This window comes from Thamnophis sirtalis, unplaced genomic scaffold (assembly GCF_051295495.1).
Source record: "Thamnophis sirtalis isolate CommonGarterSnake01/CBP01778 unplaced genomic scaffold, rThaSir2_p1.2 scaffold_8, whole genome shotgun sequence".
In the NCBI taxonomy this organism is placed as follows: Eukaryota; Metazoa; Chordata; class Lepidosauria; order Squamata; family Natricidae; genus Thamnophis; species Thamnophis sirtalis.
Window position 1 is genome coordinate 74489631 of NW_028261388.1, and position 19436 is coordinate 74509066.

General features: G+C 41.7%; 1 protein-coding gene and 1 long non-coding RNA gene across 2 annotated transcripts in view; one reads left to right on the forward strand and one right to left on the reverse strand.

Annotated features, from left to right (window-relative positions):
* LOC148044493 (uncharacterized) overlaps positions 1–19436 on the forward strand; it is a 1189713-nt gene that overhangs the window by 1068270 nt on the left and 102007 nt on the right. The window lies entirely within an intron of this gene.
* ADAMTS16 (ADAM metallopeptidase with thrombospondin type 1 motif 16) overlaps positions 1–19436 on the reverse strand; it is a 118477-nt gene that overhangs the window by 80380 nt on the left and 18661 nt on the right. The window contains exons 4-9 of the mRNA XM_087721921.1: positions 14705–14978; positions 12656–12855; positions 9538–9621; positions 3116–3275; positions 1585–1690; positions 1–93 (exon numbers count right to left, since the gene is read on the reverse strand). The exon at positions 1–93 is cut by the window's left edge and continues 45 nt beyond it. Coding sequence (XP_087578047.1) covers positions 1–93; positions 1585–1690; positions 3116–3275; positions 9538–9621; positions 12656–12855; positions 14705–14978 — 917 coding nt within the window. The remainder of the gene's footprint in view (positions 94–1584; positions 1691–3115; positions 3276–9537; positions 9622–12655; positions 12856–14704; positions 14979–19436) is intronic.

A 19436-nucleotide genomic window follows, 5' to 3' on the forward strand; every position in this document is an offset into this window, starting at 1 on the left:
AAGACTCCATTGTGTCCTGCTAGTGTGGGTGACATAATATTACCTTCAGATTTTTTGCAAATATTTCCTTCTCCATCATGGACCATGCCAAAGCTGTAAGAGGCAAAATGTTAACTTTATACCTTTACAAACACTGTCTCATAATGCCAGCATTTAAATTCAGCAGAAGAGGAATCCCAGCTACTGTTTTCAGTATTGTACACAATCTTAATCTGGTTATACTTCTGAAAGACAATGATTTTCCAACACATTTCAAGGGGCCCTTTAAACATTCTATGTAAATAATTTTATTCAGCATAAACATAGAGCTTAGACTATATAGCTTCACATATGCTTATCAATGTTTGTATTTTTTACAGGCTATAAATAATTTTAGGCAGAAAAGAATTTAGGTAGACAAGCAGACTGATAAAAGCAAGTTGATTTATTTGCCCCTATATAACTATAACCTGCATTAAACTGGGCTGGCCTAATTTGTTTAATAATATGCCCTGGATCCTAAAAACTGATATACAGTGGTGTATTCAGTGGGGATGACCACTGCTGATGATTGTAAAATACATTAACAGGCCAGATTATGGCTTTAAACATTTTCTTTATATTAGCACAAATACAATGGCACATGAATTGTGTATACAACTACAAATTATCATAGTTTTTTTTTGCTTTGTTCTGCAATAAATCTGTGGGTGTAAGAGACAGAGATTTTACATATTGATAAAGTATAACAACTGAATATATATATATCTCAGTGGTGGGTTGCTACCAGTTCGGCCCAGTTTGGCCAAACCAGTAGTGGTATGACAGCCTGCCATTCCACTGAACTGGTTCCCTTATCGCCACTGCCGCCGCTGCCATCTTGATTATTAGTTCTGAACAATTTTTATTGAAATGTGCATGCGCGCGTAGTGCGCAAGTGAACTAGCAGTAAAGGTGGGCAGAACCCGGCTGATATATATATTTCAGTATAAAATTTTATGATATGTTACTGAGGTGTTTATAACAGATGTCACTGCAGTTCCGATATGTTTCCTTTTATACTTAAATATCAAACTGTGATTAAAATGTAAGCAGTAACCAGTGGTGGGATTCAGCCAGTTTGCACCTATTCGGGAGAACTGGTTGGTAACTTTCTAAGCAGTTGGGAAAACCGATTGTTGGAAGAAATCTCCTTTTGTTTTTCCCCACTTTACAGGGCTAATCCTGTAAGGAAGGCAGGAAGGAAACATTCTGGTGTTGTTTCTAGCCTAATCTTTATTGCCTTGCTTACAGAAACTGCCTCGCCGGTTAACCCTTATTACATTGTAACAGCTAAGGCGAAGCGCCCATCGACCTGAGTGACCTTGAGTTGGCCACGCCCACCCAGTCACATGACCACTGAGCCCCACCTACCCAGATGGTCATTAGGACAGAGAACCAGTTGTTAAATTATTTGAATCCCACCACTGGCAGTAACCCTACTTAATGGAAATCACACAGCATGTTTGGATATCTAAAAGAATAATCTATTGATCATTCTTTTGGCAGGAAAGATTTTAATTTTAAAATTCTTTTCCTCTTCCAAAAACAGGTTGGCAAACTTACTTATGTCCAGATTCATGGGCAATAGTAAAAGCCAGTCCAAGCCCAGTATCTTCATTAATAGTGCAGCTGCGGTATTTACTGCACATGCCACTTATTGGTGCAAATCCTGGAGTGTTTAAGTGAAAAAAGAAGATAAACAGCATGCCTTCTGGGGGAAAAATGGGATTAGACAATCAAAATAAGATAGGAAGAGAAAATAGCATATAGCTGTTGTGCTTGAGTCAAATATTTATTTCCTGTAATCTCTAGAACAGGGTTTCTCAACCTTGGCAACTTGAAGATGTCCAGACTTCAACTCCCAGAATTCCCCAGCCAGCATCCGCTGGCTGGAGAATTCTAGAAGTTGAAGTCCGGACATCTTCAAGTTGCCAAGGTTGAGAAACACTGCCCTAGAAGCTTCAGTGAGATGCATTACAAGTCCCATGAATGCATAAAGAAAGATGCTGGCATAAAATATTCTCATTCATTAATAAGATTGGTGAACTTTTCTACTCCTAGTTTCCTACTCCAAGTAGCATTACGAGGAGAACATGGACAAATCTCTATGTACTTGATATTATTAAGTCTCTGTCTGGATCTGCAATCACTGGATATTTTAAATAATGGGAATGTTGCTTTTCTCATCATCTAAGCAAGTATTCAGTACCTGCATTATACGCCCCTCAGAGAGGGTTCGCAATTTGGGAGTCCTCCTGGACCCACAGCTGACTTTAGAACACCATTTGTCGGCTGTGACCAGGGGGGCCTTTGCCCAGGTTCGCCTGGTGTACCAATTGCGACCCTACTTGGACCAGGAGGCCCTTCGGATAGTCACTCACGCCCTCGTGACCTCAAGGCTGGATTACTGTAATGCACTCTACATGGGGCTGCCCTTGAAGAGTGTTCGAAGACTTCAGCTTGTCCAGAATGCAGCCGTGCGAGCGATTGTGGGTGCACCTCGGTACACCGATGTCACACCTATCCTCCATGAGCTGCACTGGCTGCCTCTTGGACTCCGGACGCACTTCAAGGTGCTAGTCATTACTTATAAAGCCCTACATGGTATCGGACCTGGGTACTTGAGAGATCTCCTCCTGCCAATTACCTCCCAAAGACCGATCAGATCCCATAGGTTAGGTCTCCTCCAGGTTCCGTCTACTAGCCAATGTCAGCTGGCAACTCCCCGGGGGAGGGCCTTCTCTGTGGCTGCTCCGGCCCTCTGGAACGATCTCCCCGTCGAGATCCGGACCCTTACCACCCTTCCGGCTTTCCGCAAAGCTATTAAGACCTGGCTGTTCCGGCAGGCCTGGGACTGTTGAATCTTCCAGCCCCATCTGAGGTACGAATATTGCTGTATTTTTAAATTGTTTGTCTTTTTATTTTTTATTTTTTACCCCCCCACTTCAGATTGTTAGCCTCCCTGAGTCTCTCGGGAATAGGGCGGTATACAAATTAAATAAACCCTTAAACCCTTAAACCCTGCATTTGAAGATATCAGTCTTGCCAAAGGCTCCTTGGTGCATTTGTGGCCCAGTAGATGCAAAATACTTACCTAAAGTATCACAAGGCTCATTTTTCCAGGAACAGATGTCAAAGCCAGTTAGTAAAATCGCATGGTCGTGGCGGCTACCATCCTTTCCCATCAGCCCAGACTGCCACTGACAAAAGCTACTCAGGGTATGGTCAGCATGGTGATTAATCACAAGGCCTGGCTGCAGACAAATCAAACAAAGGAACACCTCTGCTCAGTTTTTTTTTTTTAAAAATTGGAAAGTAAAAATGAGCAGGGATGTTTTTAAAAAAATGCAGTTTGTAACTGAATAAAAACAGACCAGCACTTTTGGGGCAAAGATTTGAGAAACAACAGAACACCAATATTTTTCCTTCTACGAAAGCGGCTTAGACAAAATAAATGGATGTTTTGGTCTACTTTGCAAAATCAACTTGACATTTTGAGGAACTTCAAAGACCCATTGTTAATGTAAACTCATTAGAAAGGGTTTGTATTGCCTAATGCAACTCACCAGCCAAGGCCAGGTAATCCATCAGAACCTTCATACAGGAGTTCTCTCTAGGACTGGAAAACCAGTATATTTATCAAGCCTTCAGACTTGCCTAGCAAAAATATTTGGCTTGGATGTACCTAGATTGGTAGGCCTGGCTGGTAGACACCTGGTTTGCATCCTGCCAAGTGATCAGTAAATAATGAGCATTGATTATGATTGCACAAACTCTCTTCAACTGATTCATTAACTCTCTTTTGTGGCATAGCCAGTAGGTCGATAAGGCACCTCGGAACACAAAATAATTTGTCGTTTTCTCTTTCTGAAATTGCAAGTTAGCAACAGTGTTTCCCACTAGAAATAGAGAAACAAAAGTATAGAGTGCTTTTTTAAAATCTCAGTTATTTCCTTCACCAAATGATGTAGTGCTAATAAGGAATGGAAAGGGAAAAGGAAAGGAGTCCTTGCAGATTTTACTCCACTGATTATTGCTGACTCTAGGGGGTTCCAATCATCTCCTTTTCAAGGCCGTGGAGCCAGTGCTGACCGAAGACGTTTCTGTGGTCATGTGGTCAGAATGACACGAAGTGCAGTTTCCTCTCCATCGAAGTGGTACCTATTTAGCTACTCGCTTTTGCATGCTTCCAAACTGGGAGGTGGGCAGGAGCTAGGCAAAGATGAGCGCTCACTCCATTGCACAACTCTTGGGTCTCAAACCTGGGTTGTCAACTTTCCAGCCAACAAGACCAGCGTATTAACCACTGGGCCTTTGTGTCACCCAGTGCAAACAAAGATTGTGAAAAGTATGATTACAAGAGATATGAAATTTATTATTTTTACAAGATTAGTGGCAAATCTTCATTCTCCTTAATTAAAAAAAAAACATTTCACCATTTTCAGATATTTTCTAGAAACTTCCTCCAATTTTTTTTTTTGACTTTCCAATGTCATAATCTCCTCCTTGGAATTACCAGCCTCCAACAGATTCTAATTCTTCATTAGTTAATTGTACATGCATAGTGAGGTTTGTGATATGTACAATTTACCTGGATTGCAATGTATTATTTGCCTTGTCCTTGAAAATCTAAGTAATACATTTTTGATCAATAAGGAATTTCTATTAGTCACCTGTTCTGTCCCCCCTTCACGGCTCTTAACAAACGGCAGACAATTAAACTTAAAAGGAACTTTTCTTTATCAGTTCACAGTTCAAACTGGCTTCGAGCCCAAAAATAACATAAATACAAGTCTTTGACCAGATAACGTAATGAAAACAAATCTTTCTTACGGCAACTCAATTTGAACAAAACGAAAGCAAAACACTTCTTCCAAAGTCTCTATGAATCAGGGTTACAAACATACAGAGCACTTATCCAAGTGAATCTTACATAAACCACGACTGATGATCAAACAATGTTGTACAAACCAAGGCACGCACAAAGGAACGTATGTTGACTCCTGCAACTAGGGCGTGGCAGCATCCGTCCTTTTATCTCCAAACCTGCCTCTCACAAGCCCCAGCTGCATAATGAATCTTGTATCCCAAAAAGACTCACAGCAGACATCTGCTGAGTCACAACAGTCACCTATAATTTTTATAGTAGTGGAGAAGGGACCATATTCTGAAAAATGGAGTATCTCAGTATCCTGGATATGGCTGGGTGGCATAGAAATGTTGAGATTAGGACTGCTATAAAGGTTGGTGCTAATTCCTCTATGCTTGCATGATGGCTGACTATGGTAACTAAAGCCATTCAAGTTTGACTCAAAAAACTCTGGAAGAAAAACACACTGGGTTTAATATTATCTCTTCTCTTTTATCTTTGCTGCTGTTCTGCGTATCTAAATACCTAAAATATCTGTGATCAGGAGAGAAGAGTGTTGAACACAGAGAGGATAGATGAAGCCATTTTCATCTTCTTCTCTAATACTGAAGCAAGATGACTGGCTAATTGGAGAAGAGGTGAAGTGAACTTGGTTTTATCTAGGAATTTTGTTCAAATATCTTGGAAAGCGTTATTGCATAAATTGGGTTAACGTCTGCACTTATGAATAAGTTGTAATAAAGAAAAGACTTTATGAACAGTTAATTAACTTTAAAGGCTAGAATTCCAATAAGATAGATTGTCATGAATGGACACTTTATTGATATTTTTATAGCCATTCAAGCCTTTGATACATATGAAATAAGCTTTTGTGGAACATGACGATATATGTCTATTTCAGTCGCTATCAGTTCCTAAAAGTTGGCCATAGCTACTGCTGGATTTTGTCCACAATATTTGCATAATGTAATTTATACAGCAAAATCAGTTGCTTCCCAAATGTGCCAACTACCAAAGCATCAAGTCCAAAATGTATGGTTTCTGAACATTAGACTTAAGCATGGACACTGAATAATAAATTAATCCAGAAAACACGCCTCACTTTAACAAAGAATGTCAGAAAAATCTTTACAGCGAAGGAGATAGAAAAATCTCTGAAGGTCTGTCTAATAGTATTACTTTCTCTTAGAATAATGCATAGGGACAAAAATTAGGGGAAAACAATGGGAAAGATTTGCCAAAGGCATTTTCTTATGTACGATTCCAAGTGATTAATTAATTCAAAGCTAAACTGTAAAATATAAGTTAGTTTTGAACTCTAACTTTTCCCCCACTTGCTAGCTAATTGTTTTATCTCCTTTTGCTCTGTTTATATGATCAATAACATACATATATGGTTATGGGTAGTGTCAAAAGCAAAAGAATAGCAAGCAAAGGATTTAGAGGAGTAGCACTTCCAAGCCAGAGATATAAAGGAAAATTATGTCACAGGTGTAAGATCAAAAGATTATTCTTCCTACTCTTTCAGGTTGGACATAGTCCAAGCATGAAAATCTAAACATTCAGTGTAATTAAGCTGTCACGTTAGGAGCCCTGATCGCTCAGCACATAAAATGAAGCATTACATTGCTAGTAGAGTTTTCTACTGCACAGGAGTTTGGAATCAATTCAAAAGCTTAAAAAGAAAAGGAAGGAAGGAGGGAAATAATTGATGGGAAAGTAGAAAATATACCATCAACATAGTTGTAACAACTGGAGAGATGATAATCTGGAGTTTTTATTTCATGGCTTAAGAAAGAAAGAATGATACCTCAAACTAACATGTTTAAGTGCCTTCAAGTATTTCATTGGATACTCAAGAAATGAACTCAGAATAAAAATATTCATTAAAGCCAATGGAAGAAGATAAAAAGATCTGGCTTTTCTTTTACTATAAAATACATCTCCTGAAGGGGCTATGCATACATGGGGCTATGATAGCAATAGCAATAGCAATAACAATAGCAGTTAGACTTATATACCGCTTCATAGGGCTTTCAGCCCTCTCTAAGCGGTTTACAGAGTCAGCATATCACCCGCACAGTCTGGGTCCTCATTTCACCCACCTCGGAAGGATGGAAGGCTGAGTCAACCTTGAGCCGGTGAGATTAGAACCACTGAACTGCAGATAACAGTCAGCTGAAGTGGCCTGTAGTACTACACCCTAATCACTGCGCCACCTCGGCTCTAATGATCCTTGAGTGGTAGACATAAACCTATTATTTCCTCATTAATATGCAGATTTTTCCTTCATGTACCTAGCTTCAGGGTTGCAATAAATTTGAAATTTTTTCATGCTTGTGATGCTACTCTGGTTCATCATGATTCATGACAACTATGGAACAATTCTGGTTCAAAACCAGTCCAGAAGTGGCAATCTCTCATAACCGAGAATGAAAGAGGTCCTTGAAATGAGGAGGAACTATGAGGGAATTGAGCTAGAAGTCTTGAATCATGCAGAGTTTCTGCCAGAGAAGCCTCTCAGTCTGAACCATTCAACCAATTCTAAATCATAACACGGTTCTATCAACTCTACGATATTCCAACCTAAATGTGCATTTTTTTGTCTTCTCAAAGAAACCGTCTTACCTGGTGAAATGCACGTGCCCTTTCTCCAAATTATCACTCCCTTTGGAACTTGACCCATGCCCTGGCATTCTCTGTTTCCCTCTAGCTATGCTGAATTTCAGCTGCAGCTTTGGTCACTTGATACCTTGCTTGCCTGTTATTGCTTACACAAATTAACTCTTCTTTTTGCTATGGGCTGCCCTATTCACCTCTGGCCTCACTGGACTGAGATCTAGTTCTCTCTGAACTTTGGCTACATAGAATCTGACCTGGGTGAACCCCTGAGAGAATGGCTCTTCATACAAGACACAAAGCCATACTGAGGTTTGTTTGTTCTTGGCTTGACTGGATGTGCAAATATCACACATTGTAGTTTAGCCAGAGGTGTGAATCAGCCCCTAATTATTTGTTGACCTGTGGTTAAAAATATTCTGGCTAAACACTTCTGTGAAACAGCCAACGTGTGATGCTGTTGTCTGGCCCAGATCCTTTGAACATCATTAAGCAATTTTGCTTGTAATTCCAGACCTCTTTGAGAGAAGAGCCAAGCAGCTTAATTTGGTCTGTCATAATGGAACTCTTTTGCCCTGAAAGCACTTAAAATAGTTTTTTAAGTGACAAGCCTGGTGCTCCAGACTACAGTCCTCTTCCTTTGCAATTGTCCATTGCTCAGAGGAATGATCCAGTGTAGCAGGGGTGGGTTCCTGCCAGTTCTAACCTCTTCTATAGAAGAGGTTCCACAAATCTACAGTGCCATTTACAACCGGTTCCAGCTCCCTCCCCCCGCCCGTCCGCACATCATCAAGATGAAGAGCGAGAGGAGGAATTCTGGGAGTTGAAGTCCACAAGTCTTAAAGCTGTCAAGTTTGAACACCCCTGGGTTTTTTTTCCTAAAGGGTTAGGGGTGCAAGGGTCTTGTAACTTGACAGCTTTAAAACTTGCGTGCTTCAAATGCCAGAGTTTCTGAGCCAACATTTTGGTTGCTAAGCAAGAGCGTTGTTAAGTGAGTTTCACCACATTTTACAAGTTGGCCACGCCAACCCAGTCACATGGCCAGCAAGCCACTCCCACAAAGCAGGCCACACCTACAGAAGAGGCAATTTTGAAACCCATCACTGCAGTGTAGCCAAGCAGTTAGAAGTTATGTCCATACCAGGGGTGGGTTTCAACCAGTTCACGGCGGTCCCCGCGAACCGGTTGGTTGGCGAACCTGGAAGTAAGTAACTTCCGGGAACGGCGAAGAGCCCAGCCGCCCACCCACGCTCCTTACCCGGTTTTGATGAGTTCTGCGCTTCCACACATGCGCAGGATGCATACAGCGCCTGCGCGATCCTCCAGGAGCAGCTGGAGCATCGCACAGGCACTAGTACGCATGCGTGCACTGCGCGCGTGCACGAGGACGCCGCCGGCCCCGTTCCAACTGAACCGGTTGGAACAGGGCGAGAAACCCACCCCTGGTCCATATCATACCTGAAACTCTGCCTCTGATCTGAGAAGATTACATTTAGCCTCATTTGGGACAGATGATGAGGCATTGAGCTTGCAGCTTCTTTGAGAACTAGGGCCAAGATTTAATACCAAATATTCAGGATGTACATTTATAAAAAAAGAAGACAAGTTCTTACGTTGAGAATGAGTAGTTTGAGACATAGATATTAATTGCACAACATAATTGGGGCATTAAATCAACAAGCTCAATCCTGAACATCCTGTTTCATATGTTTATTCTCTTTAAACTTACATTTGCATAAAGATAACTGCAACAGTGTACAAATACTACAATGATAAACAATAGTTTCTCTGAAGCTGCCTTACAGCATGCATTTCAAGAAATTGTGATTCGACACATCTGGCAGGCACCAAGCTAAGGAAAGATTGGTTTATTCTTATAATGCTACTAAGATACTTCTGCAGTGAGATGTCAAGAATTGAATCCAGGAGCAAGATTAAAAATCAATAGCAATGCTATTGCTACTGCTATTGCTAAGATTAAAAATCAGGATTAATTATTCAACTTTAAAATATTGAATATACTCTACCTGCTCTTCTTCCAAAAGTATCAAGCCAACAACTGCAATGTTGATATTACCTCCAATTGTTCCATCTCTGAACAAAGCAGAAACCTGAAACATATTTTTAAGAAACCATGGAGCAATTAGACTTTGTTAAATGAGGGCCACCAGTAAACTAAGATGAAAATATAGGTAGTTCTCGACTTACAACCATTCATTTTCTGATCATTGAAAGTTACAATGGCACTGGAAAAAGTGGCTTACGACCCACCATTTTTCACACTTATGACCGTTACAATATTCCCATGGCCACGTGATCAAAATCCGGATTGGCAACTGGTACGTATTTAGGACGGTTGCAGTGTCCTGGGGTCATGTGATCATCTTTTGCAAACGTTTGGCAAGCAAAGTCAATGGGGAAGCCAGATTCACTTAACAACCATGTTACTAACTTAACAGCTGCAGTGATTCACTTAACAACCGTGGCTAGAAAGACCATAAAAGATTGTAAAATGGGGGAAAAACTCATTTAACAAAGGTTTCATTTAAGAACATAAATTTTGGGCTCAATTATGGCCGTAAGTTGAGAACTACTTGGGCAAGGTTTGATTTTCATCCATAGTCTCCTATTTTTGTCTTTATTTAAATAGCACAGAAAAATAAAAAGAAAAGGTCACGCAAGGTGTGTATGTGTGTGATAGTATATATTGTCTGTTATTTGTTTCTTAAACATGTGTATTTGTACAGTTTTACCCAGCAGTTTCAGTGAAAAAGGTTCATATTTCATGGTAATTATTCATACATAATCTCTATGTTTCTAGGCATTCTAGGCATTCTACATGGGGCTGCCCCTGAAAAGTGTTCGGAGACTACAGTTGGTCCAGAATGCAGCCGCACGAGCGACATCGGGTGTACCTAGATACACGCATGTTACACCTATCCTCCGCGAGCTGCACTGGCTTCCTATCGGTCTCCGGACGCGCTTCAAGGTGCTGGTTATCACCTTTAAAGCCCTACATGGCCTAGGACCTGGATATCTGCGAGACCGCCTCCTGCCACACACCTCCCAACGGCCAATAAGATCTCACAGGCTGGGCCTCCTCCGGGTGCCGTCGACCGGACAATGCCAGCTGGCGACCCCTCGGGGGAGGGCCTTCTCTGTAGCTGCTCCGGCCTTGTGGAACGATCTACCCGCAGAGATCTGGACCCTTCCCACTCTCTCGGCCTTCCGAAAAGCCACTAAAACCTGGCTGTTCCGGCAGGTTTGGGGCTGTTGACCCCATGAATGAGGTCCAGCCCCATCTAGGTTTGAGTGTATGGTCTGTTGCTTTTAAATCTGTTTTCGTTTTTCCATATATTCTACTTTTTATTTTACTGTTGTATTTGTAAGCCCCCCGGAGTCCTATGGGATTGGGCGGCATATAAATTTATTAAATTACAATTACAATTTAAATTGCATTGAAAGATATTTGAGAATAGGCCTGCATGTGCTTGTGTCCATCCACCTGCCCATACAGGCATACAGAGAAGCACATTTGCACTGAAGTCAGCAACGGGAAACAAGATGTGTCTTTCTAGCCGAATGATAGCTACAGATGAAAAACCTAAGTTCCTCCTTTTTTCTGATACTCATTTCTACCCATGAATGTTATGAAGGTCCTAGAGACATGACACCTTCTTTTGGTCAAGGTGACCCTGCAGGTTCTGCTTCAAAGATTTCCAATGGTTTAGCAATAGCAATAGCAGTTAGACTTATATACCGCTTCATAGGGCTTTCAGCCCTCTCTAAGCGGTTTACAGAGTCAGCATATTGCCCCCAACAACAATCCGGGTCCTCATTTTACCCACATCGGAAGGATGGAAAGCTGAGTCAACCCTGAGCCGGTGAGATTTGAACCACCGAACTGCCGAACTAGCAGTCAGCTGAAGTGGCCTGCAGTACTGCACCCTAACCACTGCGCCACCTCGGCTCGAAGTGGCTATGCACATTTCTTGCTTTTGTCAAAGGGAAACATAGGAGGGAAGTTGAGGTTTAAGAAGAGTCATTGCAAGAATCTACTGAGGAATGAATGAGGAACAGGTGAGGCATCAGTGTGGGGCAGGAGTGGGTTGCTGCCAGTTTTACTACCTGTTTGCCACCCACACACGCACTATTCAATGTAACTTGTTCTTCCCACATGTGCAGAACAATTTACAGTGAACTGCACATGCAGACTCACTAAAAACCAAAATGGTGGCAGCCCAGCGGCAGCAAGGGAACCAGTTTGGGGGCATGGTAGGCCTGAATTCCATTACCGGTTCATCTGAACCAGAAGCAACCTCTGGTGTGGGGCTATGTATTCAAGCAAAGATGTGGTTTGTTAACATACTTGCTAAATGTCACTCATATCCAAGACGTGAATGTTGTTACATCTCTGTTACGCTGGACTCTATTTAAGGCAGCATAGAAATCTGTTGTGGCCCAGCAGGAGCCGTTGGAGCTGCCATCAGACTCCGACAGCGAGGGGCTCTATGAGTCGGCCCTGGAGGACGTGGAGGACCCTGGAAAGGGTTCCGACTCCAAGCAGGGCACAGAGAGACTGGTGGTGCCTGAGCCTTGGACCAGTGGGGAGGAGACAAGGGAGAGTGATCCATAAACCAGCAGTGAGTTGTTCCTGGATGCACGCCATCGAAGAGCTACTCGGTGTCAAGAACAATTACGCAATTACAGGAAGTAATTGCGCTCAGCTGGTGGTCATTAGGCTCCTCTCCAGACTATAAAAAAGACTGCTTGTGACACACCCCTCTTGCAAAAGTCAACATATTGACTAAAGAGAACGTAACTAACTTGGCAGGCTGGATTGCTGCCAAGGTTTGTCTGAATTGCTGCCAAGGTTTGTCGGACTTGCTGCCAAGGTTTGCTTGGCTTTCAGCCACCGAGATTCTGGTCTTGCTATTAAAGGACATTCTAATTAAGCTTGTCTCGGCTTTCGTTACTGGACAGAGGAGGGGGTCAGAACAGAAATCTAATGTTTGCAGTAACCCAAGAAGAAGAAAGTTTTGTCTGGGAACAAGGGGAGATACATTCTCGTTGGAGGAGTCTCAGACAATTATAATATGGATTCTGTATACATGTTCAGTAATCAACTTAAAGGAACATCCGTACCATATTAAGTACAGTTAGAACATAAGTAGTAATATTCTCATAGCCGTGGTTTTGCATCATCTTTTTGTCAACCACCACCAAAGTCTCAACATTGAACTCTTTGGTCTTATGGGCTTTCAGAAGCGACCGCTTGTTTCTCAGCAAAGGGTTATATTCATCTGGCAAGATGTAGGTATCTCCACCTGGAGGCTGAGGCATATCTGCAACAAGAGAAAAGATGTTCAAATAACACTCAGTTATATAGGTTCATGTGAATGACAAAATCAAACCAAACAAACAAACTGAAAATAAGCAAGAATAAAAGTCAAGGATATTATAATTTCCAGTGTCATAATATGGAGATCTATGTGTACTCCCAAGTTTGAGGCTGCCCTAACTTACAATTTTTAACATGATACTCCCTCCTATTATAGGTTCTCCTCAACATATGACCATAATTCGGTCCTGGATTTTCATTGCTAAGCATTCTTAATAAAAAGGTTTTACAACCTTTTTATCCATGGTTGTTAAGAAAATTACTGCAGTTATTAAATGAATCATACAGTCATTAAGCAAATCCAGTCTCCCCTACTGACTTTGCTTGTTGGAAGCTGGCTGGGAAGGTTGCAACTGACAATCACGTGACCTGGGGATGCTACAACTGTTGTTGAGTACATGCTGTTTGTCGTGTATTTAATTCCGCCCCTTGGAAGCTCCATTTCGGCCTGCAATGTGCCGGGGGAAGCCCATTGGGCCCCGAACGAGCTTCTGAGGGGTGGATCCACTTCTCAGAAGCTCCATTTTGACTTGTAATGTGTAGGACGAAAGTTGCAGAGCCTCTGCAGTTGTTTGTAAGGGCGAACAAATGCTGTGGTGCTGCAACATTCGTAATTTTGGGACTTGTTTGTAAACGTTAGGGGATGCTTGTTGCATAACTTCAAACGTTCATTAAGGGAGCGCTTGTAACCTGGGGATTATTGATTTAAATTGTGCATGAATTTTCCCTTGTTAAATCAATGAGCTTAAGAGTTCTTCATTTGTCTGGGTTGGGCCAAAGATGCTTAGATTGAGTATAATTTGATAGTCTGAATTTTTTTAGGTGATTTAAACTATGTCTTCTGCCCATTGGCTGGGGACTGATGGGATTTGGACCCAAAACACCTTTCATATCAGGTTATTTCCTCCTAAGATTAAAAAAGGGGAAATATGCAGATGTATTCAAAAGCCAACATACTTTTCAGCACCCTAATAATAATGAAAAAAGCATTAAGTACAACACATCATTGATTGATTGTTCCCAGTTAAGGAGTTAAAGCATTGGGAAAAGAGAATTTTGAACAGTGAAACCTAACAGGATAATACATTTACACTACAAAGCAGAGGTGGGTTCCTACCAGTTAGCACCTATTCGGTAGAACTGGTTCGTCAAATCTACCAAACCGGTTAGAAGAAGTTCCACTAGTGGACCTGGAAAGCAGGCCACACCTACAGAAGAGGTTCCAAAAAATTTTGAAACCCACCACTGCCACACACACACACACACACACACAGAGACAGACAGACTGACACAGAGAGAGAGAGAGAAAGAGAAAGAAAGGAAGAAATAAATAAAAAAAGAAAGAAAAAGAGCGAGAGAGAGAGATGAAAGAAAAAAGAAAAAAGGGATAGAGAAACAAAAGGAAGGAGAGAGAGAGAGAGAGAGAGAGAGAGAGAGAGAGAGAGAAAACACATGGCCGGCAAGCCACTCCCACCAGGTCACATGGCTGACAAGCCACTCCCACAAAGGAGGCCACACCCACAGAGTAAGTTCCAAATTTTTTTGAAACCCACCACTGCTACAAACAATGTGTTGTCAATTTGCTTGAACATTTGATATGGAATTACATTAAAGCAACCCCTCACACATTACATTATACAAAGCAGTAACAAATGTTCAATTGAACATCATTTCTTGATCACATCTTATGTGTGAAAACATTTATTTGCTGGAAAAAAGCAGAACCAAACGTCAAATTGGCAGTCTTAAAATACATTTAAGTAATAAACAGAGGAAGAGACATCTTTACATACATTTTTTACGCCTTCCACAAAAGTGCTGCTTTTGACGCCCCTCAGAATTGCGAGATGCTTGGCTATCTTGAAAGACATAATTGTGAGCCTCTTGCTGGCTCTCATCAGTCCCAATTACCTCATTATTATCCGTTACTAGTTTAGGTTCAGTCGATCTCTTATACAGTACATGGGAACGGTGACCACCAGGAACAGAAATGTTATGTTTAAGTGCAATATTTGGAGGTAGTGGTTTCAAAAAGTAATCCACTTCCTGCGTCCTGATCAAGCCTGACTAGAAAAAGAGAAGAACAGTTAGGAACAAGGGCAATGGCTGCTAACGATCCTAGAGAAAGGTCCCTTCAATTCAGAGGTGGGTTCCTACCAGTTCGCACCTATTCGGTAGAACCGGTTCGTCAAATCTACCGAACCGGTTAGAAGAGGTTCCACCAGTGGACCCGGAAAGCAGGCCACACCTACAGAAGAGGTTCCAAAGTTTTTTGAAACCCACCACTGGTCCTTGGATATGATTATTCTACACTATCATGTTCATATTTATAAAACTCAGTGCCTCTGTGAAAGGTAAGGATGACTACTGCGTTTGTGGTGCAATCAGAACATTGCGTGTGTTGAAGTTGTTTTAACGCAAACCAAAGATGCCTTTTAAAAAACAAGTTTACATCGTATTCTTATGCATGCCAGTGCTGTGTGTGAGGTAATTTAAGGTGGTTCTGACAAGTGTCGTCGGCATCTTCATATCCGGTCACATGGGCGGCAAGCCACTCCCATCTGGTCACATGGGCAGCAAGCCACTCCCACAAAGGAGACCACACCCACAGAGTAGGTTTGAACAATTTTTGAAACCCAACCACTGCTTCAATTCTTTTCCCATGCTCGGCTTTCAGCTGCCCCTTTTAAAATTTCCCTAAATCTCACGGTGATTATATGCAAGCCAATATTTTCAAAGCAGAAAGACTAGAGATGAATATTGCCTCCTCTCTAAGCTACTTTTTCTCCCTATCTTGTCACTTGTAACAAGGACCGAGTATCTTTATTCCAGTGCTAACCACAATTTATATCGACACAGGTTTCAGTAGCTCCGTACAAGGATTAGATTGAACAAGGTATGTATGTTAGGTATCTGGAGCATCGTTTAAGTCCAAAATTCAAGTTCAGTCATTGATCTTTGCACTTTGAGGATAAAGGTCTGATCGAAGTCTATCTGCATTCACCTGAATGCAGTTATAGGTTTCTATGGGACAGGAAGTCTTGCTTGTGCCAAACAAGTGTAAGCTCTCATCGGGGCCATTTCTTTGAATAAGTGAAGATCAGGGACAAAGCAGTCACCTACCATGAATAATTTGGTGCCTAATCTTATTGTAAGTAGGAGAGTGGAGGATGTAGTGAATAATATATTCCACTTGTCTGGCACCACAGGGATAGAAACATTGTTCAACAGGACACTTACAAATCTCTCTCCAAGTCATGCTGAAGGCATGGCTTGCCTGTGAACATTGGTAAAGCCTTTTTCAGATACCGGGAGAGACTTCTATGATTTCTAAAGTGATATTAGCCTCTCTCTAATATGTTCTGTCTGAAGAACTAACCCCTCCCACCCCCCCCCAAGTGGATTTACGGTATATGTATCAAACGTTTGCCCATTGAGTCTTAGCTGTGTAAAGTTTGGCAAGTTTGTTCTTGTAAGCTTTTAGCTTCTTACAGTGTTCCAAAATGCAAGTTGCTGGGTGATGTACTTGAGAGACTGCCTACTGCCAATTACCTCCACTAGACCGATACGATCGCAAAGATTAGGCCTCCTCCGAATTCCATCATCTAGCCAGTGTAGACTGGCAACTACCTGGAGGAGAGCCTTCTCGGTGGCTGCTCCGACCCTCTGGAATGAACTCCCCGTGGAGATTCGGACCCTCACCACTCTCCAGTCCTTCCGCGCCGCCCTAAAGATCTGGCTGTCCCGGCTGGCCTGGGGTTAAGACTCTAACCCCACTCGAATTGTGTGGCTGTTGTGTTTTTTAATATGTTGTATTGTCTGTATGTTGGAAACTGTTTGTCCTCCCCCCCTTTTTTTTAAACTGTGAGCCGCCCTGAGTCCCCCCAGGGAAAAGAGCGGCATACAAATAAAGGGAAAATGAAAATGAAATGAAATGTTCTTTAATAATGATGAAGTTGTTCTTTGATGAAGATGTTCTTTGGTGATGATGAAAGGTAACCCTACCCCCATCCTCAGGTAAGGCCCACGACTACTTCCCAGCAATTATATTCCACATTGCAATGCAACTGAACACAAAATTGCAAAGGGACTGAAATGCAGCCTCAGAAATGGTAGAGGAGAAGGAGAAAACTTCCCCATAGTGTATACAGGAAAGACCACAATGATGTTTTTTTTATAAATCTGTCTGTAGGAAAAACTAAAGCAAAGGCAGTATAAGTGCCTGTTAAGTGTAATCATGACTGTTGGGCCCAGGATATCTGTGAGACCACCTACTGCCACCGGTAACCTCTCACCGTCCAGTGCGATCCCACAGAGTTGGCCTCCTCAGGGTGCCGTCGGCCAGACAGTGTCGGCTAGCGACCCCCAGGGGGAGACCCTTCTCTGTGGGAGCGCCTTCCCTCTGGAATGAGCTGCCCCCGGAGCTTCGTATAATCCCCGACCTCCAGTCCTTCCGACGCACCCTAAAAAGTTGGCTTTTCCAGCAAGCCAGCCTGGCCTGAACAAAACAAAATAAATGATTGATTATTGTTAATTTTAATTGATTTTTTAAAATGTTATTGTGAATCTTAATTGGGTTTGTTTTTTGGATATTCTATCTATTTTTTTAACTTTTGTAATATGTGTATGTATGTAATATTGTACGCCGCCCTGAGTCCTTGGGAGAAGGGCGGCATATAAATCCAATAAACCAAACCAAACTGTTTTTATAGTGCCCTGATTTCGGCAAATGTCACAAAAATCTGAGAACATTTCAGAGTAGTATTTCTTGGGTTTAACCTGCAATCAGAACAGTTTAAGAATAAAACTCATTGTGTAGAACTCACCAGTTACACACTGACTATAACATTTTCTCCAGCATTATAAATTTTCTCTGTCTTCATTCCATATCAATGCCTGTTGATAGTGAGGAAAAAGGAACACTATCGAACATCATTTTCAGGCATGTAGGTCATACTTACATTAACAAGCTCTGCAGAGCAACATAATTTGGGTGGCAGATCTATTCTCACTTTAATGTACAGGAGCAGGTAAGATTTACTGTAAAATGTTATTTAATCTTTTCCCCAAAATTGTAGTGGCAATAATTTCTCATATTATAAAGGTATCCACCTCTGTAATGTTGGGGTTATGCAGCCGTTGAGATTTGATTGCCAAGAGGCCTTCCAGAATGAGTGGGGGCCCAAATGTACCACGTGTCTATATCTCTTTAGATTTAGATTTTTTTTTAGATTTTATTTAGCATTTATAGGCCGCCCTTTTCCCTGAGGGGACTCAGGGCGGCTTACAATAGTAAGGGAAGGGGAGTGAAAGACAAAATACAAAAGAAAATGTGAAATAACTAAAAAGTACTAAAACACAACATTCACTCAGTATTCGGGAGGGGCAAGAAAATTTATCCCCAGGCCTGACGGGCTAGCCAGATCTTGAGGGCTGTACGGAAGGCCTGGACTGTGGTCAGGGTACGAATCTCCACGGGGAGATTGTTCCATAGCGTCGGAGCAGCAACTGAGAAGGCTCTCCTCCGGGTGGTCGCCAGTCGGCACTGACTGGCGGATGGAATACGGAGGAGGCCCGCTCTATGCGATCTGATGGGACGCAGGGAGGTTATTGGCAGAAGGCGGTCTCTCAGATAGTCAGATCCACTACCATGGAGCGCTTTATGGGTGGTAAGTAAGACCTCTTAAAAGCAGCTGTGCACTGCCATATGGGAAAAGATACAATTGCTTTAAAATATAGCAGATAAACGCTCTTCTTGTGCCTCTGGTGCAAAGGATTGTTTAAGGAATTAAATATGAAGCAATGCACAGGGCTATTTAAACAGTGGGGAAAGTGTAGAAATTTAGTCATTAGGAAATCCCAAAATAACACTTTTAAAATCCTATCAAAGGAAAATATGATAATGGAAGACTGAATCGGCTAATAGGTCTTTTGCACCACTGACCACTAATACTTTATATTTCATAATAATAAGGTAAAGTGTTTTTTTGTCTTCTGGGTCAAACCTGTAGTAGTTTTGGAGTTTTCAAGCTTCATATATCAGGAAAGACTCCTACTTGTTATTGTGTTGCCATAACAACTTACAAAACATCATGGACCTCAATATGCTGCATTATTATATACACCTGATGATGATGTGGGAATCCTAAGTGACAGTTCCACATTCAGGGAGAATATGACTAGGGAGAAAAAGAGAATTGAACCTAAAATCCAGATTGACAAAATATGTTTCAAATGGAACCAAAGACCATTTGATTTCAGGACGTACTGAATTAGTTCTTGTGACAAGATATTAAGATAGCTCAGATATTTCTAGGCTTATATTTCATATACATAAATATTTGTCCAAAATTTGAGGAATTCACTTTTAACAAAAGTAATAATGAAAAGATGTGATTGGTGTACAAATAGACCTATTGTAAATTAACCTGAGAATAAGATTACCTGGACTAGAGGTGGGTTCCTACCAGTTCGCACCTATTCAGTAGAACCGGTTCGTCAAATCTACCGAACCGGTTAGAAGAG